Source organism: Eretmochelys imbricata, chromosome 4 (genome assembly GCF_965152235.1).
Source record: "Eretmochelys imbricata isolate rEreImb1 chromosome 4, rEreImb1.hap1, whole genome shotgun sequence".
NCBI lineage: Eukaryota > Metazoa > Chordata > Testudines > Cheloniidae > Eretmochelys > Eretmochelys imbricata.
Window position 1 is genome coordinate 118,836,629 of NC_135575.1, and position 27,856 is coordinate 118,864,484.

General features: G+C 40.0%; 1 protein-coding gene across 2 annotated transcripts; it reads right to left on the reverse strand.

Annotated features, from left to right (window-relative positions):
• Positions 1-255: 255 nt before the first annotated feature.
• TMEM128 (transmembrane protein 128) lies at positions 256-27,834 on the reverse strand. 2 transcript variants are annotated; one of them, XM_077815852.1, is made up of 5 exons: positions 27,715-27,834; positions 25,501-25,642; positions 22,229-22,390; positions 18,985-19,094; positions 256-1,975 (listed from the first exon to the last, which is right to left on the reverse strand). In XM_077815852.1, the coding sequence occupies exons 1-4, from the start codon at positions 27,824-27,826 to the stop codon at positions 18,995-18,997; spliced, it is 516 nt and encodes a 171-aa protein (XP_077671978.1). In that variant the 5' UTR covers positions 27,827-27,834; the 3' UTR covers positions 256-1,975; positions 18,985-18,994. The 2 variants fall into 2 exon arrangements, with proteins under 2 accessions (XP_077671978.1, XP_077671976.1); XM_077815850.1 differs by lacking the exon at positions 256-1,975 and adding an exon at positions 14,470-17,134.
• Between the last annotated feature and the right edge of the window lie 22 nt (positions 27,835-27,856).

Below are 27,856 nucleotides of genomic sequence, written 5' to 3' on the forward strand. Positions count from 1 at the left end.
AACATTGCACAAGTGGTTTACGTGAATTGTGGGTTGGGCATCTCTCTTTCTTCTGTCACATCACATAGTGGCCACAGCTGGAGGCAAAATACCAACTAGATTGGTCTGTGGTCTGATTTGGTGTGGCGATTCTTACCTCTTGTTTTTTCTGCATGTGGTTTGTGCATAGCATCTTTTAAATACATTACAATACTTTTCTTTTATTTAACATTCAGCTCAAATGTCCAAGCTAGGCCATTCAATTTTTTTTTAACTTTAATTATTTTTTGAGTGGCCATAATGTCTCGTGTTGTCTCAACAAATTAAGATGACAGATCTAGGTGCAGTTAAAGCTGGAAAGAAGTGGAAAAAAAATAAAAGCACCTGCCTCATTTTCATGACCACCAGCACTACTATCTAGTGATCTAAACACCCTGGGGGTATGCAGGTGCATGATTGCTCCTTAAAAGAGACAGCAGACACTATGAGTGTCCTCAAGTGACTAATTAAAATACTGACTGCTGATTATTAAAATTCTTCATATTTTTACCTCTCTCAGCATCAAATCTGTTGCACTATTTCTAACTTCAAAATATCCCCATAGATTATATATACCTTTAATTTTCACTTTGAAAAGAACCTGGATACCACTGTGATGGGTCAAGTATAACAACTGAACCAGAATGTAAAAAAACAAAGAGAAGGAATGTGTGAAGAACAGCTGTGGTCAATAGCATTAAATGTAAACACAGTATAAATGGATAAATAGAGGGTAGACATGAAGAGTGAGTAAGAGAAAACACCAATTAGACATGGTGTTAAGTATAATGAAGTGGCTGATCAAGAGAGGATTTTGGAAGACTAGCACAACAGAAAGCGACATATTCATAATAACGGACATTCAACTCTGATTAATGGCCAATAGCACCTGGCATTGGCCACTGTCGGAAGACAGGATACTGGGCTAGATGGATCTTTGGTCTGACCCAGTATGGCCATTCTTATGTTCTTATGTAGATTAGAACTTTGTAAAGTTTTTTTCTTTTCCAGTGCCATAAATGTATGAAATACTATTTTGGTTACGTAATAGGGATTATTCTGAAATATACATAGGCTTCTAATATTAGTGTTACTGGTAAGGAAAATGGAAACATGATTTAAGTGCAAGTAACTGAGTGAATTTTGTGCAATCACCTATTCAGGCAAATATGATGCAAATGTTCTACGGAAGATATGATTGTTTAGGTCTCTCTGTCATTGTTCTCATGTAACAAAATATCTACTCTAAGGGCTCGGCTCCTTGATCACTTAGTGTAAATCTACCCTGTAGTAGCCTGGCACACACTAAGTGTCCATGTAGATCCTACTGACATACTCTGACAATTTGTTTCAAAGTGGAGTAGATCAAAGAACACTGAAGAACTGTTAGTGCCCATCAGCAGGATCCCCGAGGACATTTACTGTGCAGCAAGCTAGTGCAGGGTAGATTCACACCCCAGCTTGCTGAGAACTAAATGTTGGTGTAGACAGGCTCTTAAGTGACTTATGAATAACAGCAAAGGAGGACTTCCCACACCGCACACCCCTCTCTTATTTTAAGTTATTATGCCTTACTTTCTGGTCCGCTATAGACTATTGCTAGACAGCCTCTTGTAACGTGTTAAGAATCTGATAATTAAACAACAATTTTCCATCTCTGTGATTTCAGGAAAACAACTATTTTATCTGTAATCCAAATGCAGTATTGCCAACCCCAAATGTTCAGAAATCATGAGTAAGGCTCACCAAAAATCATGAGATTGGCTTTAATTCATGAGATTATGTACAAATAGTAGATTTGGTGTTCTTTTTATTTACCTTCTGCTTTTTGAGCCTTTATGGTGCACTGGGTCACATTGTGAAGCTTTCTCCACAGCCACCAGGGCTAGAAACTTACTTTTTCTTTAAGAATGAAGGCTGAAATCATCACATATCCACTTGACTCCAGGAGCTGAGGCTTTAAGGAAACAATAATTATCATAAGAATCATTGTTGGATCATATTAAAGAAGTTCTGTATTAAAATCACAAATGAGTTTGATTCCCCATAGTTTAAATTCCAGGGTATTACTAATTAAGAGGTCTCTTGTTTTTCGGTACTGTTTCTTTCCCTCTATGTGTGAAACTTGCAAGCTGCTAATTGCGTTAGTACATTCTAAAACAGAGTCTGTTCTCAAAGCAATTCACACAGAGAGAGACTCAAAGCAATACTCTGTAACAACAGAAACAGCACCCAGAGATTCCCCGCCCTTTTGTTGTATTAACAATTGTGATTAAAATAGAGATAGAGGATGTATGTGGATGGATGCTTGGTGTGGATAATAACTGAATGATCAGGAAGGTGCCAGCCTAAGAATCCAGTGTCCATCGGCTGAAGAAGGCGTCAAGTGGAAATAACCAGAGGACCCCCCGGAGGGCAGACTGGAATCCACCCAACAGCCTCAAGAATGGGAGAACCAAAGAACAAGATAACATCTGGCAGCACGGAGCCGTCAGGAATGTGCTATCTGCTGATTGATTCAGCAACAGCATGATGAAGCAATTCCCATAGACTGGCATAGGAAGAAATTCCTATAAAAATGGACTCTGGAAAGTGAGAACTTTGGGGTCTGATTCTGCAAACCAACTTCCAGGAGCATCAGATGAGCATCTGACAAGGCCCTGCTCCCTCCTCATATCCAGGCCACCTGGCCAGTGGCTTGGCATGAGCATCTCTGAGTGTGTGTGTGTGTGTGTGTATGAATGAATGTGTGAATAAATATGAGATTGAATGGAATGTTATAGCTATAACTAACTGCTTACTATGATTCTTTCTGTATTCACAATAAATGTGGTATTTTGCCTTTTCCCTTTAATAAGATCCTGGTGGTTTTTGTTTTTATTGGTATAACATTTTGGTGGAGAATTGCGAAAGGGGGAATATTGGTAAAAAACCTCAGTTATTGTAAATATTGGTGTGCACACCGCCAGCTCTATTGAGCTAGGCTTTTCTATTAGATTAACCAGACCTGCTGGCCTCCGGGAAGCTAGCAGGGAAGAACAGGTTAACCGGACCTGCTGGCCTCCGGGAAGGTAGCAGGGGAAAAACGCATAGATTAAGTACTCCTTTTCTTTTTGCGAATACAGACTAACACGGCTGTTACTCTGAAACCATAGATTAAGCTATGATTTCAGAATCTAGGCTGTGTCACTTGCTAAGTAATACCAGGAGTGACAAAGAGATTGAAATATCCATGTTAAGATGTTTAAAAGGTAAAACAGGGTAAAGCCAGTACCAGAGGGAGGAATGGAGTCAGAAGGAACTCCAACCTCACCTTTTGTTAAAGAAATTACACCTTTTAAACAAATCCTTCAAAAATTTGGGCACAGTCCTTGGACTAAACAAGCCCTAGCTCTATTTCGGACCTAGAGGATAGATTGGCTCAGTATATCCTCATATACAAACCTTCTAGTGCTGCCAAAAGAGATGCAGCAGCAATTTGGTTGTTGTGGGAGGCATGTAAGGATTCTTACCTCCGCTTGTCTTCATGTAAAGAGGAAAAGGCACAAACAGAAAAGGGAGCAACAATTGGAAGGTGCTGGCTACAAATACCCAAAGTCAGCTGAAAATAGTGAAAGAGGCACTCCAGGAATACAGAAAGAGTGAAAAAGTTAACTCTGCAGAGGCTGGAGGGAGGCAGGTAAAGGGGGAGAAGGTCCTATGTACGGCACCCCCAGGCATAATTACAAAGAGAAAAGAGAGTGTAAAAAAAAAAAGTTAACTCTGCAGAGGCTGGAGGGAATTAAGCAGCTAAACTTTGTGAAAATGTTAAAAAGGAAAAGTGTTAGAGAAAGAACATTCTTGGTTTCTTTGCAACCATTCTGAAGGAAAAATGGGCCCTTTTCCAAAGTAATGTCTGTAAATTAGCCAGGCAAAAATAAACTATCTGATTAAAATCATTTGACTGGATAATTTAGTCAAATTTGCTAAAAGAACATAAGAGGGTTCTATTGGAACTTAACTGCCTCAAATGTATAAAGGGAATGTAAGATGTAAAAAACAGAGCAGTGTGGAAGGGATGTTAAGGAAAAGAAAATGTGTATGTATCTATCTGTGTGTGTGTAAATATGTAAAGTTCTAAGGACCAATTGGTTTTGTTTTTGTTTTAAATAATGCCACTAAAAATCCATTTGACTCTTTAATTCAAAGTTGCAAAACTGACAGACCTTTTTGCTAGACACAGGTAATTAGTGTTGTTTGGCTTTGGGATTTGGCATTTGACCATTAAAAGGTAACTCAATGCTTTACAAAATTTAAAATGTTTTTAAGTTGTGGCTGCAGCAGGGCAGTCAAAATCAGGAGAATGGAAAAAAAATTCTGGATTCTTTTTGTTTGTTTGTTTGTTTTTTGTTTGTTTGTTTTTGTAACAAAATAACAGATGAGAGTTGTACTAAAAAAAAAAATTAAAAAAAGACAGTGCCCTTCTGAAGCAACAGCAGGGGTGAGATGCACAAAACAAAAAGAAGCAATGTTAGAAACACTGAGTCTTAAAATGGCTCTGAGTAAAAAGACTGTCACTTTGATAAAGGTACATGAAAACTCTGTAAGCAAAAAAAAAAGAAATAGTTACACCTTATGTAAAAATGGATATGGATAATGTTATAGAAGTTAAACTATGGAAGGAATGTGCATTTGTCCCAGAACATGTGCAGGGTATATTGTAGAAGGGGCAAAAGAAATGCAAACATACCATGCTACTTAATTAAAATGTTATTAGGGCTCCAAAGGGAGCCATAATAGGTTGGATTTTCTTTTTCAGATTGCTGTGTGTTTTGGAAGCAGAAGTTAAAAGTAATCAAAACTCTGGTGAAAGTTGATTGTGTCCCTTTTAAGATAGAGTCTCTGAGCTGCTGATGGCTTTAAATCCAAAAGCAGGAAGTGTCTGTGAAAATGCAAATTACCTAAACGATAAAGGAAGGAAAGAACTAGCAGCACAAAGGAGCTGCAGATAAAGGACACACCTGGTCAGCAAACAAATTGTCTAAATAAAAGGCATGGGATAACAAAATAATTTTAATAAATGTAATGATAATAAGTACCCCTGTAACAATGTATAGTATGTATGATTTTTGGAAAAACCCTTTAAGGTCGTATGGTAATGATGCTTCTCAGTTATTACCTGTAAATAAAACTTAAAGCTTAACACAGCAGGAAAAACATTATAAACTTGGTCTGCTGTATAAGAAGGAAAACTCAGGGATTTAATGACTAAACAGTGGGATAATTTCCCCATAACCCTTAAAAGATAAAAGCCATTGAAACCTGGCCTGCCTATAGAAAAAAAACAGGAAAATGTGGGGGCTATTCCTCTGTTTTGCCTGCAATCAGCAAGGGTATTTGTAAAAGAAATATTTTAAGCAATAATCTGCCACCCCAAAAGGGGTAGAAACATGTTCTTTTTGTCTTTCAGAAAATCAGGAAAAGCTGATGCCAGCTGAAAAGCAACCCAATACCATGAATCTACTGTCACAATAGAAATTGTGTTTTCTGTTCTATGTTTTGTCTTGTTGCTAGCACTGTTGTGTGTTTAAAAAAAAAATACTAAAGACCTGCAGGTAATTAAAAATAAATTAAGCTCTCTGTCCCAGCTACAGGACAGCCTGATACAAAAACAAGTACATGCCAATGTAGACTTGGTCCAAATTGGTCTGGGTAACCTAAAAGGCCGATGGAATCTTTGGTAATGGCTTAATAAGAAAAAAATTTAGAAATAGGAAACTACACTGCCATAGCTATGGGATGCACTGAAATGCAGATACTTGCCCTAGCTACTTTGGAACACAAAACGTTCTGGCTCATATTGGGAAATATTAAGGGTTTGATGCATTTGTTAAAACAAAGAAAGAGATCATTGTTTGACACTTATCAATATGAATGGATGCAATACGTTTCCAGTATTGTAAACCAGACTTGTTAATGGGAGAAATTGTTGTCAAAATTGCACACCAACAGTCCCTGGAGGCAAAGGTATTGAAGGTTAGCCCACTCCCCATATTACACATGGGATCCTTCTGGCTACCCTGGACCTCGAGCCAGTGGGCTGGGGAGGGAGGGAAGCTATTGGACACTAGAGGTTGTACCGAATGGACTCCTCAAAAGTGGATGTGCCTCACCTTGCCTGTTGCCCCAGAACCTTGTAGTAAAGATACATCACTAGGATCATGTAGGTGGGATAAATTGGAATCACAAACTCAAATTGCCTCACAGTACCTTCTCTTGAATAGGCTACATAGAAAGTGACATTGACGATTATAAATCTTAGTGTCAAAAGGGGGATTATGTTGGATCATATTAAAGAAGTTCTGTATTAAAATCACAAATGAGTTTGATTCCCCATAGTTTAAATTCCAGGGTATTACTAATTAAGAGGTCTCTTGTTTTTTGGTACTGTTTCTCTCCCTCTATGTGTGAAACTTACAAGCTGCTAATTGCGTTAGTACATTCTAAGACAGAGTCTGTTCTCAAAGCAATTCACACAGAGAGAGACTCAAAGCAATACTCTGTAACAACAGAAACAGCACCCAGAGACTCCCCGCCCTTTTGTTGTATTAACAATTGTGATTAAAATAGAGATAGAGGATGTATGTGGATGGATGCTTGGTGTGGATAATAACTGAATGATCAGGAAGGTGCCAGCCTAAGAATCCAGTGTCCATCGGCTGAAGAAGGCGTCAAGTGGAAATAACCAGAGGACCCCCTGGAGGGCAGACTGGAATCCACCCAACAGCCTCAAGAATGGGAGAACCAAAGAACAAGATAACATCTGGCAGCACGGAGCCGTCAGGAATGTGCTATCTGCTGATTGATTCAGCAACAGCATGATGAAGCAATTCCCATAGACTGGCATAGGAAGAAATTCCTATAAAAATGGACTCTGGAAAGTGAGAACTTTGGGGTCTGATTCTGCAAACCAACTTCCAGGAGCATAAGATGAGCATCTGACAAGGCCCTGCTCCCTCCTCATGTCCAGGCCACCTGGCCAGTGGCTTGGCATGAGCATCTCTGAGGCTGGTAACTATGATAACAACCTTGCAGAACCTGTGTGTGTGTGTGTGTGTGTGTGTGTATGAATGAATGTGTGAATAAATATGAGATTGAATGGAATGTTATAGCTATAACTAACTGCTTACTATGATTCTTTCTGTATTCACAATAAATGTGGTATTTTGCCTTTTTCCCTTTAATAAGATCCTGCTGGTTTTTGTTTTTATTGGTATAACATCATGACAAAATCATGAGAGTTGGCAAATGTACAAAATTGAAGAGTTGAGCCATAGGAGATTGTGCAACCTTCAAAAACAGTGTAATCAACAAATGGTAAAGTTAGACAAGAGACAGTTACAACTTCCTTGATTTTTCATTCTCAGTGCAAAGCTATATCTGTCAGTTTATGAACTTCAGGAAGGGCTAAGTCATCACTAATTTTATTTAATTTAACCTGACTTTTAAACAACTATGGAGATGATTTTATATAAGTCGTTTCTGCAGCATAAATACTTCAGAAAAATAACTCTACCTGGTTGAAGAATTATTTTCTATATATTTGTAACAGGGAATACTGGCCCTTTAAGACTAGAGGGGACCAAAAGGCCTCTTTCCAGGAACGCTGGAATAAACAAAGGCCCCAGAAATGGTCTTGTTGAAGTAAGAGAGGAAGAAGTCCTGCAGAATTAGTAGTCCTGGTTTTGCCCATCCAACATTGTGCCTTTAAGGGCCTGGGACCAGGAGCCCTGTAGCTTAGAGTGGAAGCAGGGCTCCCCTCTCCCTCAACCAATTGGTGGGAAGCTCTCTGAAGGAGAGCAGTATATAGGCTGCCTACCCACTCAGAAAGAAGAGGGCAGTGGCTGACAGGGAAAAGCAAGCCAGATCCTGTAGGCTAAGCTCTTACTAGGAAGGATGGGAGCTGTAGCTCTGTGTGGGAAGAATAAGAGCTGTGTGTGTGGCAGAAAAGCCAGAGATGAGTATGAACTTTTGCGTGGCTGTGATGCACTTTAGTTTTTTGGGACACTGAATGCTATTTTGAGCAGTGTTTAGCCATTAAGCTAGCCCCAAGCGGTGGTAAGTGGTAGGCCTGAGAGACTGCAGGGCCTGAGGAGGGCACACAGGGTGGATACTGAAGAGGCATCTCTGGCCATTAGGGGTTCCCATTAAATAGCAAGCTGTTACAATATTCTTATCTTACCTACCATTTAAGTATTTCTAGGGCATTGACATACCTAAATACCATAGACGCTGTCCACTAGTCTTCCATATAATATTTTCTATATTATTTTAGCAGTGTGAACTGCTCATTTAATCAGGGATTTTAATCATGATTTAAATCAGCAGCCAGAAAACCTTGTTTTAAACCAGTAGTTTTCAACCTGAGGTCTGCGGACCGCTGGGGATCCCCAGACTATGTCTAAGGGAATGGTTCTCAACCTTTCCAGACTACTATACCCCTTTCATGACTCTGATTTGTCTTGTGTATCCCAAGTTTCGCCTCACTTAAAAACTACTTGCTTACAAAATCAGACATAAAAATACAAAAGGGTCACAGCACACTATTATTGAAAAATTGCTTACTTTCTCATTTTTACCATATAATTATAAAATAAATCTATTGGAATATAAATATTGTACTTACATTTCAGTGTGATACTTCAGCCTGTTTTTCACTTGTCAGCTTTGTCTGAAGACTGAGCCCCACTGCTCAGGGCCAAAGCATGTAACTTAGCTTTGCAGAGCTCGCTGTGGCATGGGGCCCTGACAATTGCCCTGCTTGTCAACCCCTAACACCAGCCCTGCACTTGCGATGCCCCTAAACCCATCCCACAACCCCCAGGTTGAGAAACACTGATCTAGATGTTGAGTACCCCCAGAAGACTTCTGCATACCCTTGGTTGAGGACCACTGGTCTAAGGGGTCCGTGAAAGACTGTTGTTACCATAGAACAGTGGTTTTCAACCTGTGGTCCGCGGAGCCCTGGCGGTCTACAGACTATGTCTAAGATTTCTAAAGGGATCCGCATCTCCATTTGAAAATTTTTAGGGGTCTTCAAATGAAAAAAGATTGAAAACCACTGTTTTAAACAATTGGTTTTAATCTTGCATTTGTACTTTAGTTATTTTCTTTAAAAGGTTCTTTCTCACTTAATGGTATACTCATTAAAACCTGCTGATTTGCAACCCAATATTGACTTTATGCCAAATTTCATAGTTCAGCTACCCAGTAGGAAACACTATATGCACTTATTTTAGGCTAACTAGCATACATTTATTCCAATTTATTTTTCATTATGTCAGAAAATGGTGAATGACATTTATTGTTTACTAGATAACCTTTTACTTGGGATATGGCAAGCTGCCTTTGGATGGAAATTAGAATTCAATAAATATATAAGCATTTTAAATTACTTTTACTAGTTAAATAAAAGTACCTTAAATGTGCAGATATACAAGAAAAAAAGTAAGTTTATCAATATTTTCTCACTTAAAACTGATTTAATAAACAACAGAAATATTAACTGTAGTAAGTAATTGCTGGATTGTTTCATTGGCCAGATTTTCAAAGATATTTACATACCTAAAAATGCAGGTCCAGATCCACACAAAGATTAGGCATTACTGTGATCCAAAATCCCTCTGCCTAGCTGCCACCTAACCCTAAATTCACTCAGTGCCTAAAATTTTGTGATAAAAGTTCCCTCGGCACCTTAGTTTCTGCCTCCGGGCATGCATATAATGCCTTACACCAGACATCCAGGCACCTAGATCATGCCTAAGTCCCAACTCAAGCCCCAAAGCTGGTGGAGATAGGTGGGGGAATACCTTTCTCACCTGCAGGGCCCCTTTCAAAATCCAAGAAGAGATAGTAGTGATGCCTCCCTTATAATTTAGCCCAGCAGTTAGAGCACTCAACTAGGATGTAGGAGACCCCTGTTCAAATCCTGCCTCTCTGAGCCTATCACTGGGCTAAGGGATATTCTGATATGGGTCTTTCTGAGTCTCTCCTGTTGAAGCCATTCCACTGTGGATAAATACTCTAGTGAGTCATTGGGCCAAAGAGAGAGTGACTGACTCCAAAGCCTGCTGGTTAGGACACTCACTTGGAACATGCATGATCTATTCTGGGGGGGCGGGGGGCAAACTATGATCCACAGGCCTGATCCAGCCCGCGAGTTCCTGCTGGGGAGCGAGATCTGGGGCTTGCCCTGCTCCGGCACTCTAGCTGGGTCGCAGGCTAGGGGGGCCGCACCACATGGCTCCCGAAAGCTGCAGCATGGCCCCGTTCTGGCTCCGACATGCTCCAATGGCCCCCTCCAGCACTCCAATGGGAGTGGAGGGGCGGTGCCTGCGGATGGGGCAGCGTGCGGAGCCACCTGGCCGTGCCTCCGCTTAGGAAGCGGAGAAGGGACATGCCGCTGCTTCTGAGAGCCCCTTGAGGTAAGCGCCGCTGGGAGCCTGCATCCCTGAGCCTCTCCCCAAGCCCCAACTCCCTGCCCCAGCCCTGATCCCCCTTCCACCCTCCAAACCCCTCAATCCCAGCCCACAGCACCCTCCTGCACCCCAAACCTCTCATCCCAAGCCCCACCCCAGAGCCTGCACCCCCAGCTGGAGCCTGCACCCCACCCTAGAGCCCCCTCCCACACCCTGAACTCATTTCTGGCCCCACCCCCAACCATAGCCCTCACCCCTTCCCACACCCCAACCCCAATTTTGTGAGCATTCATGGCCCACCCTACAATTTCTATTCCCAGATGTGGCCCTCAGACCAAAACGTTTGCCCACCCCTGATCTAGTCCCTCTACTCCAAAGACTTGTTCGTTATTTACACAGAGCAGCTTTAACAGAGAACCACATCAGAACACCCCCTAGCCCAGTGCTTCAAGCACATTTGTAAGAGAGAAGGACTTGAACAGGCATCTCTTTCTCCAGACCAGGCAGAGTGGGGAAACTGAGCCCAAGTCTTCCACATCCCAGTTGAGTTTTCTAAAACTGGGCTAAAATTTAAAGAAGACCCACCACTTGCAACCACCCTCCTGCAGCCTGGGCATCTAGTTCAAGTAGGTTCACAGCAGTAGATCCCAAGCAGAGGGAGGTGCTTACCTCCAGCCTGGGTGTGGGGCAGAGCACACATCCTGGTCTCCATGTCCCAATGGCTGACTTAGACAGTTCCCCACCTAGCATGCTGGATTTTATAGAGCCTGTTCCCAGGTACCTATCTATCCCCATGCATCATATAGGGAGCTGAGCCTCTCAACACCTAAATTCCTGGGAAGACATAGGCTGCAGTGCCTAAACAGCTTAGGAGCCTAATTTCCACTGATTTCAACGCGAGTCAGACACATAACCTGCTTAGGAACTTTTGAAAGTCACATTAGGCACCTCTCTACATCTTCAGGTACAAAAATGCCTTTGAAAATCTGTTCCCACGTCCTTCAAGTTTTCAGAATTAGACCACCTCTGCTCCTAGCTGGTCTTTAGTCATATGCTGGAAGAGGGAACAAGCTTTCCTGCTTCTTCACCTCCCAACTGGTTTCTCAATTTGAATTAACTAGTCTAAATGAAGAAAATACTCTCTGCCCCTACTAGCTAAACTGAAACCAAATTAAATAAGACAAAAGCTTTTCTGTACAGCAGAAACTGAAAATACTTGAGAAAAATGTAAATACCAGCATTCGCTCCATCATAAAGGATGAAAACAAATCTACTTAATGTAGTAATTACATTGTGACCTTTATAAAGCTTTTGTTGACATCAAAAGTTAAGATGTTTTAGCCCTGATTGTTTCTAGTTTTAAAAGAAATCAGCGCCCTTTAACTCATTAAAGTTTGAGGACTTACTGATGAAGTTATTGTTAAAGTAATTTTAATAGATTATAGTAAATGCAGGCCTTAACACAGGTTGTCAATTTCAGGTTTAAAATGTTTATTTAAGAAAAATATATTTAAATGTTTAATAAATACACCCTGCCTGTTAAGCACAAAACACCACCTTTTTCTCCACACCCTTCAATGTTATACCAAATGATTCTGTCCAGCTGTTGTCTATTTTAGAGTCAGGGGCTTGTCTACACTACAGATGCTTTGTGGGTACAGCACTCTTCACAACTCAGATTGAGTACATTCCACAATTCAAGAATGGTGATAAATTCTGAGAACCAGCAGAATGATTGAAGGATTAGAAAATATACCTTATAGTGAAACTCAGGAAGCTCAGTCTATTTAGCTTAAGAAACAGAGGGTTTAAGGGGTGACTCAAACAGTCTGTAAGTACCTACATAGGGAACAAATATTTGAAAGTGGCTCTAATTTAGCAGCCAAAAGGTAAAAGATCCAATGGCTGGAAGTTAAAGACAAATTCAGAATGGAAATAAGGCACAGTTAAGGTAATTAGCAATTGGAACAGTTTACCAAAGGCTATGGTGGATTCTCCATCACTGGCAAATTAAAAAAACAAAACAATCTGATTTTGACTTTAAAAAAGATATACTCTAAAGGAATTGTCTTCAGGAAGTTCTATGGACTATATTATATAGGAAGTCAGACTGAATACCCTTCTGGCCTTGGAATCTATTAGCTTGTCATGAAAGTCTAACATTTTCACAACTGTGGATCTGAAAAAACCCATGCTTGGTGGCAGAATTTAGCTTCTAAAATGTTTCATTTACAGTCCAAAATTTAATAAGACATTCACAGCCAGTGTCTTAACAATATTTCCTCTCACTGTGATGATGTGTAGACAACCAGTACCTATCAAAACACCTACACAGATGCAAGATGGGTGCGCAGCTAGGACAACTATTTCATAGGCTTCCACACGTCCATGTGCAGAAGAGCTCTTTTGCAGTTGGGCAAGACCCTGGCCTCAATGAATTTGTCCCAAGTGGTTATACAGAGTATTTATAATAACTCAGTGTCTGTCAACACAAGCTAGCAATCAAGTTTTGGTAAATCAGGTATTCTAACCATTTAGAATTCCAGACCCAGTTCAAGAAGGCAGTCGAGCATATGCCTCGCTGTAATCTAGTTTTCATCATGATTTGGGTGTAAAAAAAGTCATAGAGGGAGTTACCTCAAACTTGAGGTGTAAGTTCTGTTTTGACAGTCCAGCCCTGGAGGCTGCTGGTTAGTGAACACTTCATAAATTTAACTCCAATCAACTTTGAGTCATTTCTGAAAACAGCATCCCTTAGCCTGCTTAGAATCATGGCACTATTAAAAATCTATTACCCTTCAATGAAAGTACAGCAAAGATAGTCAAAGCATTTAAAATGTAGAGTATTAATAAGGGGTTTATTTTAAACAACCTTTTTTCCCTTTCCAGTTAGCAGGAGAGAGCTTTTAAAAAGATCCCTCTCAATTCCCCCCCCCCCCTTTTTTTTTTTTTTTTTAAAAAAACCATCTCCCCCATGGCATTACAGATGGCCATAACTGTCCTTTTTGGGGAAAAGAGGTTAGTTGAGATGGGCCGGAGTTGCTGCTGCTGCCGCCGCTGCTAACATCCAATCCTATTTCCTAAAAGGCAAAACAAGACACACATGGGAAAGGAGAAGAATGGGCAAAGATAGAAAATGTAGGTTCTCTGCCTCTGACTTTCACGGGCAACCTCACTGCTGGAAAAATGCAGGCACAAAACAGGGTTTTATTAACCACTTGAGACCTGGCAAACTTATACCAGCAGTAGGCTGTTTAGGTGCTGCCTTTCTGGGCACAGACTTACAGCAGTGTTGCAAAATATGTAGCCTTGACTAGCTAAGACAGATCTTTTAGACAGAAGAAAAGAGAAGAGGGATACAAAAGAAGAAATAAAGCAACACGCGCATGTACGCATGAGACACACACATCACCCCTCCTCCCCAAGTGGTGGCAGGATTTAGCTCGAGCAGGTAGGTGTGGCGAGCTCTTGTCCCCCTCTCTCTGGCCCAGGCTGGTCAGAACATCTCTCAGGATTAGGATAAAGATCGTGTGGTTCCAGGAAATGGTGGCAGCGGCAGCAATGATGGGGAAGCTCACTCCTTCCTCATCTCTTATTTTTCAGTCAGCCAGCATTTCCCCCAAAGTTGCTTTTTGAGGCCCTCAAAAGGGAGTGATGCGTGAAATACCAACCAAATAGGCCTAATTTTTAACACACCAATTTCAGTCCCTTGATTTCTGGTCCCACATTTGTGTTTGCCAGGTATGATCTTAACATGGTCCTTGAGTTATATCAGTAGGCCTCTTTGTTTGGATTAATTTCATCCACTCCCCCAACATTTGTTATAGGTTATTATAACACTTTATGAACTTTCACTTATTTTACAGTTGAGCTCATAATTGGGTAAATTCATAGGCCCAATTATTACAACATACCTGCTTCACAAATCAACATGTTTACTGTGTTCTTGAACACCATAATCAGATTGTTTAAGGAATGAGGCATTGAAAATGAATCAGTCATCTGTATATAAACTTTATTAAAAGCTTCCAGTCAGAAGCTTTGTAAAATTAAGTGTGCTGCATAGTGTTTTATTAATGCAAATATACAAGATTTAAAAGGAACCAATTCATGTTGTTGATGTATACAATGACAGAATTACTACACCTGAGCAATAATACATTTGAGGCATCATGATAAACAAAATACATCTCAAATTTACATATATACACACATGCAGAAACTGTAGGAATTTTTAAAACAAGTTGAAAACCCTGAGCCTGCAGAAAGTCTCCCTTTTATTATTTGAGAATATTTCCAGCTCTCATTAGATCAGCAAGGTTAAAATTAAAAGAGACTTACTCAAGCGATCAACTTATTGTACCAGCTAGTTCAAACAACACCAGTTTTAATTTGATGGGTCACTTATGTTGCATGCTTTGAGTAACATGTTTTCCAAAATGAAGCAATTTGTTTTAAGACAGATTAGAGCCTATCAGAATGATGGCTAGTCCCATGAGCTTCTAAATGTTGACAAACACTTCAATACTAGTGCTATTTCCACAGTATATGATTTTATAGCTTGAGTTATGAAAATTTATACACGTTAAATGATTTAGCCTCCTGTAGTTGTTATATGCTGGCTTGCTATCTCAGATTTCAAGTAACAATCACAAAGAATAAATTTAGTACACAGTAGATGTGAGCTGAAGCATTCTTAAGTTTTAAAATGCCTGTTTTTTGGTGGTATCTTACATTAAGTACTCTACCCAACACCGTCTCTGTGATTAAATGCTGTAGTTTTCTAGAAAAATATTAGTTCATTTTGGTTGAGATTAACAAACAGTTTTACATTCCCAATGTTGCATAACTAGTTGCCTTTAAATTTATAGTAGATTTCCTTCTTGATAAGAAAGGAAAGGGAAATCTGGTTAATAGGCACTCTTCCATGTAATACACAAAATTAATTTAACAGCAGATAGGGAGGAGGAATGGTGAATAAGTGCAATTTAATTCCCCAAATCTTGTATCAGAGAAGCAAACAAAAATCAAGAGAATAAGTGGCACTTGTACTTTTCATAACTTGCTGTGTCTAGGAAAGATCTTAAAATGTACATGTCTGAATTGGCAAAGAAACACAAATATGTACTAAAATTTTATGGATCAATAATTTTTCTAGGCATAGGGCATATTTTCTGTTGCCGCATGGCTGCACAGTGCTGGCAGAATCTGGTCACAGAGCCACAGGAGGGTCACACCAGCAAAGGGGGAACCTCTAGTAGCACCCACTCTTTTGAGATGCTCTAATTTATGCCAGGGATACTAAAGTGGCTAACAATGGTACCAGGATCAAGGGTGTGCAAAGGTGAGGTTTACACCATCGTTGAAGGCCTCCTCCCATACCTGCTTGTGGCTTCTTTGCTATTGCAGATGATCTGGCCCCAAAATTTTAATGGAGGTACAGTAACAGGCAATAGACCAGAATATTTCTTTAAAGATAAAATATGGCATACCAGAAGTTTATAAACATTGTCCATCTAGATTGAGCCTGATTCACTAATTCCAAATACCAATAATTTAGCAGAAGATACACAAACAAAAACTGAACTGACAGCCAGCCAGAAGCTCATCTCTTTGGGTATAAGCCTGGGTTAGAATTGTCATCTATTGTAGGATTACTTTTAGAATTCAAATGGAATTAATAAGGTTTAATTGTGTTAAGTGGCACAACATTTAAATCAAAATCTCAAGTACTTCCAAGTCAACTGATTATTATTTTTAGACAAAATGCATTTAAGAATACATCCCTCGCTTGTTACCTACCTTTGTAATACTATACATAAACTTGGTCAAGAAATAGAAAGATCATAAGTTTTGGGTCACTAAAATAGGTTCTACATTACTGCATTTATACTTTTTTGATAAAAAAGTCAAACAACTGACTGACAAGCTATTGGCTGAGATATTACACAACTTTTGAGTTTAAGCAGAGATTCTCCGAATTATCATTTTTAAAAGGTATGACAGAGCACAGGAATTTAGTTTAAAAGGAAACCGTTGCCTTATAATTTGAAACAGCGAGCTCTTTACATACAAAGCTTAAGGAACCAATATTTTGTGTAAATTTTGTAGGGCCAACAGTTTCCAGTCAATTTCAAATTAGACTGCACACATACTTATACTGCACTATATTTTGATGAGTTTGCATCATTAAATTCAGTACACAATTCAGAGGTTATGTTCCGAATTCACTTGAGTTGTTCAAGTTGAAAGTTCTCATCTCTTCTGAATAGCTGACATTGATATGTTATCCAACTCGCTTCCCATTCCAGACATCTGCTACTAATAACAGACCCTTCTAGGACTCTTTAGTGATACCTTAATTTGATCAGTCCTTTAAGTCAGCCTAGTAGCTTCTGGGCATTGCAGCACATGCACCCCTCTTCCCCCTACAAATTCCAACAATAACATGGCTAGTGACAGACGGAACTGTCATGAATGTTGAATTGATTTGCTTTTGTAAATGTGAATCAGACTCTTAATGTGATATTAAAGTTCTGAAATACAATATTGCCATGTTTTTCAGCAGAGGTTCACAAGGAATCCATAGTATTTAAAGTTTGCACACAGTGTAGTGAACCAAGTTAGTTACCTCCTTGCAAAGGCAGATTTCTTGACACCTAGAAACTCAAAGAAAAGTAAGGATTAGTTATATTATTTTAGCTCTTTTGTGCAAACAAAAGCAAAACTAGCATTATATATTGTCAGAACTATTAGTTATCTCAGATGTGTTAGCTTTAGAGTTAGAGACAGAAACTGAAAGGAGTACATTACATTCTTCATCGCTGTGTTCACATAAAGGCATGCTGGCCTTCTTAGAACGGGTTTACAGGGCCGAGGATGGGCAGGCAGCGGAGGGCAGCCGAGGACAGGCTAACCCACTAGGCTATGCCCTGTAACACCAGTCAGCTAGCCAGTGAACCAGTTTCTCTAGGAGGGGAGCTACCATTGGATAATCCGGATGTCTGTTGCACAGGGCAGTTAATAAAGAGCCAGGCTAAACAGAAGAGGGCCTCTTTCTTGGCTCCAGCAGCTGGTATAAGCTGTTTGCTGAACTGACATGGATATACGTGGTTTTGTGTTGTGCAGCTTGGATTTTTTTTGTTTGCTTTACTTTCAGAGGATCACAATTTTGGGTTGTACAGCCGGTCAGATCCCCTTTTCAGGAGGGTAGTTACTGGGATGGTGGTCTCAAATCTGCAAGGGGAAATTCTTTTCCCTTAGAAAAGGTGGCTCACTTGCAGGAAGCATGAGCCACCTCATGAGACTTAGTGGTTTCTCAAGCCATTCTGGATTGCAAACAAAGAAAGGCTATTGTTTAAGTGGGAAGGATGAGACCTAGGAATGGAATGCTCTGGATTTGAGCATCAAGAAAGGGGAGAAATGGTAACAAATGGGTGTCAATAGTTTTCTCCTTTTTCCTTTGCTACTAGGACAGATTGCCCCCAGAAGTAATCCTTTTGTGATTAATAAAGTTTCAGCCACTTGGCCAAAAGTTCCTGATGTCTAAATTCATTGGTCTCTACTGCTTACAATCCAGACTGACAATGTTTTAGGTAAGGATGGAAAAACTCCCTCAGTTACCAGAGCATGTGGAATATGGGAAATAAGATATACAAGTATGTGGGAGAAATGGAGGAGGAAACCTAAAAGTTCGCCCTGTCCTTGAACGTGAGATGCACAGGATGAAAAAAGGTTCAAGTGAGGAGTTCATATTGCTTGAGGCAAAAGAAAAAATATTGCAATGTTCTTCTCAAGTCACTAGTGTTCTAATACCACATTTATTGGGAATTTTAGTAGAGTTTGGGCCAAGTTTTCCCCTCAGATATCGAGGTAACATTTTAGTTAGGGACTTTGTTTTTTGCTTATTTGTCAATATACGTATTAATTTTAATGCTATGTTAATGGCATATTAGGAACTCAATTCTTAAGAGGCTAGCAATAGTCCCACCTTACTCCAATGCTCTATACAAAGCATGCTTTGCAATTCCTGCTTTTAGTCCCATCTCTTCCTGTAGCTGCCACTCCTCCTTTCAGCCAGATAAATGCCAGCACAGCGTGCACTCACCTACAGACCTCCCCACCCTCAGTCAATCAGTGGTCCACCTCCCTGACAAGCCACTTAATCCTATTCTGCAGTACATTTCTTTCCTGCACTATGGCCAAAGCACCACGAAGACACACACTGATACACCACCTACCAACATCTCTATCCCACTAGCACCAACACAGATGTAACAAATTCCAACCCTGGCTCCTTCCTGAAGGTTGAAAAATAATTCAGAAATGAAGGGTGGGGGGGAGGGATTAGTTTTCAGCATGTAAAAACTGCATATGTTGCATAAGGACTAATTTACAGACAAGATACATTGACTAAACTTGTTAGAGTGCAATTGGTTTGTCAAATGAAAGTTATTGAAATTCAAAAAACAAATGTGTGGATGTACATAAATATTTAAAAATGTGTTACCTTATGTGACTCATCCCAGCAGTGACACAAGCATCACAACACCCATAAACTGAGTGAACAGCAACAGAGGGGTGAGAAATGACCATACAGGCCATAAGGCAATGTTGAGACTGGAAATAAAAACAAAAAGTTTAGAACTACTAAAAAAAATTTAATGTCACGTACTATATCCTGCACATATTTGGCATATTGTACCAGAAGTAAGATTAAGGACTCAATACCCCAATCTTGAAAGACAAAAATTTATTTGAAAACAGTATTGTAATAAGAAAAGGAGTACTTGTGGCACCTTAGAGACTAACCAATTTATTTGAGCATGAGCTTTCGTGAGCTACAGCTCACTTCATCGGATGCATACTGTGGAAACTGCAGAAGACATTATATGCACAGAGACCATGAAACAATACCTCCCTCCCACCCCACTCTCCTGCTGGTAATAGCTTACCTAAAGTGTTCATCAAGTTGGGCCATTTCCAGCACAAATCCAGGTTTTCTCACCCTCCGCCCCCCCCCGCCCCACACAAACTCATTCTCCTGCTGGTAATAGCTCATCCAAACTGACCACTCTCCTTACAATGTGCATGATAATCAAGGTGGGCCATTTCCAGCATAAATCCAAGTTTAACCAGAACGTCGGGGGGGGGGGGTAGAAAAAAACAAGGGGAAATAGGCTACCTTATATAATGACTTAGCCACTCCCAGTCTCTATTTAAGCCTAAATTAATAGTATCCAATTTGCAAATGAATTCCAATTCAGCAGTTTCTCACTGGAGTCTGGATTTGAAGTTTTTTTGTTGTAAGATAGCGACCTTCATGTCTGTGACTGCGTGACCAGAGAGATTGAAGTGTTCTCCGACTGGTTTATGAATGTTATAATTCTTGACATCTGATTTGTATCCATTTATTCTTTTACGTAGAGATTGTCCAGTTTGACCAATGTACATGGCAGATGGGCATTGCTGGTACATGATGGCATATATCACATTGGTGGATGTGCAGGTGAATGAGCCTCTGATAGTGCGGCTGATGTTGTTAGGCCCTTTGATGGTGTCCCCCGAATAGATATGTAGGCACAGTTGGCAACGGGCTTTGTTGCAAGGATAGGTTCTTCGGTTAGTGGTTCTGTTGTGTGGTATGTGGTTGTTGGTGAGTATTTGCTTCAGGTTGGGGGGCTGTCTGTAGGCAGGGACTGGCCTGTCTCCGAAGATTTGTGAGAGTGTTGGGTCATCCTTCAGGATAGGTTGTAGATCCTTAATAATGTGTTGGAGGGGTTTTAGTTGGGGGCTGAAGGTGACGGCTAGTGGCGTTCTGTTATTTTCTTTGTTAGGCCTGTCCTGTAGTAGGTGACTTCTGGGAACTCTTCTGGCTCTATCAATCTGTTTCTTCACTTCCGCAGGTGGGTATTGTAGTTGTAAGAATGCTTGATAGAGATCTTGTAGGTGTTTGTCTCTGTCTGAGGGGTTGGAGCAAATGCGATTGTATCGCAGAGCTTGGCTGTAGACGATGGATCGTGTGGTGTGGTCAGGGTGAAAGCTGGAGGCATGTAGGTAGGAATAGCGGTCAGTAGGTTTCCGGTATAGGGTGGTGTTTATGTGACTATTGTTTATTAGCACTGTAGTGTCCAGGAAGTGGATCTCTTGTGTGGACTGGACCAGGCTGAGGTTGATGGTGGGATGGGCTATTACCAGCAGGAGAGTGAGTTTGTGTGTGTGTGTGGGGGGGGGGGGGCAGAGGGTGAGAAAACCTGGATTTGTGCTGGAAATGGCCCAACTTGATGAACACTTTAGATAAGCTATTACCAGCAGGAGAGTGGGGTGGGAGGAGGTATTGTTTCATGGTCTCTGTGCATATGTCTTCTGCAGTTTCCACAGTATGCATCCGATGAAGTGAGCTGTAGCTCACAAAAGCTCATGCTCAAATAAATTGGTTAGTCTCTAAGGTGCCACAAGTACTCCTTTTCTTTTTGCGAATACAGACTAACACGGCTGTTACTCTGAAACCTGTCAGTATTGTAATAAATTCTCCCCTTCTTCTACACAATCAAATAATTTTGTTATGGTGTGGAAGACAACTCTAAAGAAGTGGCACCATGTTATTACACACCTGTGCCACAATTCTTGGTTTGCTAGAAACCCTCCCAACAAAACAGTTATTAATTATTGTCCTATACAACAAATATTACAGCCATGAAGAGAGGGCATCAGCATAAAGAACTTTTAATTTAAGGCTTCTTACTGTCTGTGTTTAGGTAGGAAATAAGATGAGCAATTTGATTTTCAGATAGTGTTCAGTGTGCAGGGCTGGCAATTATGAAAAGCTTTAAAATCATCCAGCTAAGCAGCCTTGACCATGAATTAATTGACAAGAGAACTCCAAGATATCCTTGTATAACCTGAGAATAAGATTTGACTTAAGCAACAAAAACAGAAATTTTAAGCCAAGTGTGACCGTTTTTCTTCTTTCACCCTCCCTTTTGTTCTCAAGTTTTGTAGCAGATGTGTCATAAGGTCACCTACTGGCACTGTCTGAAAACTCATGCAATAGTGAAACTTGGAATACACAAACTTCTTGTTTTGCAGATTTCTTTTTCTGTATCCATGCAAAATTGTTATAGACTGGGAATAAGAGTTTAGAATTTTACAAAGCAAGGCATCAGGCTGGAGCATTTAGGTAAGAGCCAAGTTATAAATCCTTCAAAAATATCTTGAAATTTTTCTATTTAAGCAGTATTCTGCAAGTTTGATAAAAGCTATCTGTACTGACCAGCAGTCTGGCTATAAGGCAATTTGAGGTAGATGCCACCTTGAAAAACAGGTCAAAACTAAATACTGTCAGTGTACAACTAACTTGTCAGTTATACACTTTATCTTCTCAGCTTTATTTTTAACAATCACCTTTAATTTAACAAAAAGTAGTGAAGGACTTTTCTATCTTCGTAACACTTGGAAAAAATAGAAGACCCAGCACACCTAGAAGTGGACTTAATATACAATTTTGACCGTTACTGGCCTCAGTTCCAGTCTGCAATCATAGCTTTCCAACAATTAGGAATTCACTTTTTCAATACAAGGAAAATGCAACCAAAAAATGATGGAAGTGAGTAACATTACTGGACTTGACCAAAATCTACAGAAGTGACCATTCTATAGCACTTCTAAATTAGACAGCCTGTTGGTGTTACCATTGGTAATCCCTCTTCAGGTTTTGCAGAAGTTTTATGTATTTCTGCAGCACTTTAACTTACCAAACTGCTGCTGCAATAAAAGTGGCAGTTGTGACAGGTATCAATACTGGATACTGGGCATCATAATCCTCAATTCCACAATACCACTCTAGATATATTATGCAGTAAAAAGCAATAGCTAAGCTTGCAACCAACAAACAGCTGCCGAGGACAAAGCACCAACTGCAAAGAAATAAAGAAATTAAATACAGACAAATTTCAGTTTGCATGTTATTATCCATCACTCTAATTCACAAGTAGCTCCTTACTTCATAGATTTTTATTGTGTGGTAGTAAATGCTGATGTTACTAGGAGTACATTACTTTCACAAAATACAACACATCTGCATAAAACAAAGAAAGTACTGAAGCATATCTTAGGATACATAATAACAGCAAGAATAACGTATCACAATAATTCACAAAATTCAGTTACTTGCAACAAGTCTCAGTAATTAGGGGGAATTAGTGAAGTTCTGCTCTGCAGTGTATAAATATACTGGAACAATTCTTTTTGTTAGTCAAGCTTTGTCAACAGATTAACAGAGTCCTATATAGTTAGGCTCATGCCAGGTCTACACTAGAAAAGATTTAGCCATATCGCTATATGGACCAATCCATCTTATACCAGCAAAAGTGCTTTTGCTGGTATAGCTTACACCAAATCATCAAAGTGAAATAAACTATACTACCAAAAGCATTTTTATGCCAGTATAACTGGATCTGTTCTAGACTTTTGCTGATACAGAAATGTATCAGAAACAAACAAACAAAAAAACAAAAAAACCCCACACACAACCTCTCTAAACACACCCCCTTACTGATATTGCTATATTGGCAAAACTATTTTGTTTAGACTTGGCCACATTCCCAAGCCAGAGGATAACCACTACATTTGTATTTCATATGACAGTTTATTATGTAGTTCTTTATATAAAGTGAAGTTCTGAGCTTTTCTTTGAACATTATCAAACAGAAGCCTTCCTGGATTAACTAAAGTTTAACTCCACTTAGTTCTGTGGTACTGCAACCCTTGGAAAAAAGTTCTTTTTTTAAATACACAGTATTACCTTGTTTTCAACTTCTAAACTACAGTATTTTCTCAGATCATTCTCACACGGAAAGTTAGTTAAATGTCTTAATAAACTTTCACATCTGCAAACTCATTACAGGATTCTAATACACTGGCTAAACAAAACCATAAGGAAAAATTATTTCAAATCCAGGCATAACAGTGTATGGAACTCAACATGTATGGAGCTTAGAAAGCTAACAAATTATGGACTATAGGTGATGGCTTCTTACCTCCTAGAAGAAAATTATTTTTTAAAATTATTTTCTGGTGAGATATGTCCAAATAGAGTTCAAATATGCTCAACTTTACAAATTAAGCAAATTTTTATCACCTCAGTTGAATTTACTAAACCACAAAGGACAGCACAGCAATTGTCTTTGTTCAAGAGATCACCTGCTCTGAAATATTGCAGCAAAGCTCTTAGATGTGCACTGGTAGAGACAAGGGGACACTGGGGACCTTATTCTGCATGGAGCTAAGCACTCTCAAATCACAGGGGACCGAACAGCTCAGCACAAAATCGGACCCTCAACCACATTTGGGGACAGATTTTCAAAAATACTCATCAAGCACCAGCCCAACTGAAAACAATGCAAAAGTGTTAGTGCATGCCAAGTCTTTCTACTCTATTCAGGAAGAAAGTTATCGATCTGATCCTAAACATAATTTTTAAATTTAAAGAAAAAAAATACACACATCAGAAGACAAGTTGATATTAAATTTCATTACCTTTTTATAGTACCACAATAGTACTTTACAGCTCTGAAAACTTCTATGTTTTATGGATTTTAAATCTGTTCATATGTGTATGCATGGATGAGACAAGTTACATGAGTGATAATCAAGGCAAACCAAATCCAATGACTGGATATGGAAGTGCTTATCAGTAACAATTATCTGGTTTCCTGAAACATAAAACTGTCTATGTAAAATTCACAATGTTTGTAGAATAATCTTTGGCACAAGATTAAGCCACTGGAAGCAGCTACTTCATTTAAAAAAAAAAAAAAAGCTTGCCACCTCTCCTCACCATGAGAGCCATTTTCATAAAGAGCCCAGAAAATATCAGCAATATTCAAAACTGATAACCTAGTAAGACACACACACGATGAATGAAAACTATGTGCTACAAATTAATTATTATGACTGTGTCTGCTATACGTGCAATATATGGAATTTACGTATTAGCTCACATAATATTAGGCAAGAATTTTAGAATTTCTCCAATATCCCAAAACTTCTCAACAAAGATTAGTTCATAACTTGTGTTACCCCTATTTCAAACCAGCTCAATATTTAGAACCCTGCAAATCTGCAGATATCCATTTTATATCTGTGGATAGCCACATTGGCGGATGCGGATATCCATGCACCATGTTTACGGATTGGACGCAGATACAAATTTTGTATCCGCACAGGGTCTACAAATCTTCACTCCAATTCAACTATAATACTAGTACTTCTATTGACGAGTGTGCAGTCTCAGACACCAATCCTGAAAATATGCACTTTACTACTATGGGTAGTCCCACTCATATCAATAGATTATCCATAGTTGTAAAGTTTAAGCATATGTAAGTGTTTGCACAACTGAGGCCTTATAAAATACTTAAAAGACTCGATCCTCAATTCGCTCCTTCAGAACCAATGGAGGTTTTGAGTTAATGGTTTCAACTTAACCCACCCCCCACAAATACATTAGCTCTGTAAACTAATGCCATAGGACAAACAGCAATGAAAATAAATATTACCTCTTTAATCTTTTGACTTCTATCTTAAATCCAGGTATTATCCCCTCATTTTTACATTTTAATTCCCTTTCCCTCACTCTCAAGGAGTGCAGTAAGCCATCCTTGGTTAATGGTGTTAACTTCTTTCAAAGTCAAATGAATTTTCCAAAAACAGACAGTTTCTGCAGAGCCAAAGTAAGACACAGTATGTCCTTTCCAAAATGTAACCCAATATAGGACCAAAAGACAGAGCAAGTTCTAAATTCTGTTCCCATACACTATAGCAAAATAATGTACTATAATTCGATTACTGGATCCTGTGTTATTGTGTAAGAAGAATTTTTTAAGCTTATATGGAAAAATTAACTTTTTAATTGACCACAAAGATGAAATCTACAGCAATAATGCAAAGTTTAGAAATACCATGTTTTGTGTATGACACTGACGATATACATAGAACTTTTCTTTTTAAGAAGAGGGTCCCTTACCTATCTGCTTGAATGGTCTCTTTGATAGTTTTAAAAAATTCAACATAGTATGTCACAGCAATTGATGCCAAAATCCAGAATGCAGAGTGAATATTAAGTCTGGGAAGAGGCTTCTCTTTTTTCTCCACATTTGTAGATTCTTCTGTAAACAAAATCATGATTGCTCTGTTATAAACCACCAGTAAAAGAAGTATCATTTTATTAAAATAAAATAGGACACTTAATCCTTCTAATTCATTCTTCTTTAGAGATTAATGTATTCACTATAAAAATATTTTGAATTAAAATGGAAGCATTCTAAAAAGGTTCTGCAAATTTCCTGAAATAAAAACAAAAACTAAGCAAGGTGCCTTTTGATGAAAAATAATCAGCATACACTGTTTGTGTATCTTGCCAGAAACATTAAGAGCTGTTTACATTGCTGAAAAGGTTATTTAACCACTTAAGAATCATTATATTCTTTCTTTATATTTGTTTGATATGAAAGACACACATGCAAAGGTAAGACCAGTGTTCCACACACTAATTTCTTTGCATCCATTTTCATTAATTCTGATGTTTGCAAGCTGAATTTCCCCATAGATCGTCTTCCTACCAATGTCACATGCCAAGTTTTCAGTGTCAGGAGCTAGCTTGATACGTAGAGAATATTAACTTGAGTTACTGTAAAAAAGTGATTACATGGAAATCTAGATTTTTCTAGAATTCTCACTGTAAGATCTGAGTGCCTTACAAATTTTAGAGCAGACTGAATCAGTGTGAGGGCAAAGGAGCATGTGGTTCTGAAAGCAAGGGTATATGTTCTTTTACCTGCGATGTTGAAAGACCAACTAATTAAACAAAACACATACATTTAACTAAACTAAAGGGAATATCTGCAGAAATATTTGCATATTTGAACATTTATTATGACAAGCATATTAATTTATAACTGACCTGGATTTGCCTCTCTCTTTTCCCGAGTACTAAACATTCAGTAACACCCTTGCCATGGTAATATATTTTATTTCACTTTATATTTTTCTGTGATTTGCATAATCATTTGCTAAATCTATTATGACACAATTTACCTAACTTACCACTTTGGAACCTCCCTTTGTCTCAACCCCCTTTGGTCCACAGTTCCAGGGGCCTTTATGCTGCCTATAAACATTGCTTTGAGATCCGATTCTTGTATTCCTGAGATCCTCTGCAACAAGGGTGTGAGACCTCTGATTTTTTTTGTCCTTCACTTTTGGTACAGGTCTTCCTCCCCACTACTCTCCCTCCTCTCATGAACATTTTAATAGCTTCATAACAATAAATTACCGCAACCTGATGTCTGACACACCTACAAATTCACAAGAAGGAACTACTGTTAAACTCTCCTCAGCAGCTGTGTGTGGGGGGGATGGTGGGGCTAGCATAAGGGGCAGAGAATATGTACCTTGACAGACAGGGCCAGCTATTAGAACTCACACACAAGGGGCTTGTCCACATGAGAAAGCGTAGTTCGAGGTACCACCCCTTAGCACAGCACACACACCCCCCCATGGATATAGTTATAGCAGGGCATGCTACAGCCACTTATTCCCCTATGGGAAGACTAATAACTGCACTGGCATGAGCCACATTTATACTGGTATAATAGGGGCCACACCAGGGTTTTACTGGTGTTCACTACTTCAATTAAAAACCTCTAAACGACACACTTAACCCCCTAAAATGGAAGTGTAAGGCAGGCTTAGAGCTGAAAGTGCTGCCTCCAGTGTAATACTCCTAGAACTGGTGCAATTTCTCCCCTAGACCAGACATCTAGTACAGCCACCGGCAGCCCCAGAGCGATCGTCTCCCCTCCCCACATCAGCCCGGAGGCTCCTTCTCCCTGCCGGTCTCCTTTGGCTCCGTCTGCCCGGCACCCCGCTGCTGCAGGAACGCCCGGCGGCAGGCACAGCACGCTGTAAGAAAAGCCGCGGGACTGTCGGCGCTGGCGCCCTCCCCGCACGTACCGCATTCCACAGGGGAGCCTCCCCCCGCTCCCCGCAGCCGACACCGCTGCTCCCGCGCGAGGGCTCTTGGGACCGGGGCGCGCGGGCCCCGCCTCGCCCTCCTCTCCCAAGGCCGTGGGGAGAAGGGGAGGCGCCGTGCGCCACCCAGGCAGCGGTCACGCACCACCCCTCCCCCCCGCCGTGTTAAAGGGGGGAGTCCCCCCCACAGGCTCCAGGAATCACCTACCAGCCACTCCCCCGGGGGGAGGCTGTAGCAGCAGCGTCTGGGGCTCTACCTCCTCCCTCAGGTGGCGTCTCAGCCGTAGCAGCGGGTCCCTGTCACCCACCCCCGCCGCCATTTTGGGCTGCTCCGGAAGTGACGCCAGGAG

What these genes read in the sequence shown, in the direction of transcription:
- TMEM128 (XM_077815852.1), bottom strand. Translation starts at nt 27,826, where the DNA reads ATGGCGGCGGGGGTGGGTGACAGGGACCCGCTGCTACGGCTGAGACGC. An exon ending in TCCCCCCGGGGGAGTGGCTG is followed by an intron (nt 25,643 to 27,714) that starts GTAGGTGATTCC and finishes TTTTGTTTACAG; the next exon opens with AAGAATCTACAAATGTGGAG. An exon ending in TTTATTGCAGCAGCAGTTTG is followed by an intron (nt 19,095 to 22,228) that starts GTAAGTTAAAGT and finishes TTTTATTTCCAG; the next exon opens with TCTCAACATTGCCTTATGGC.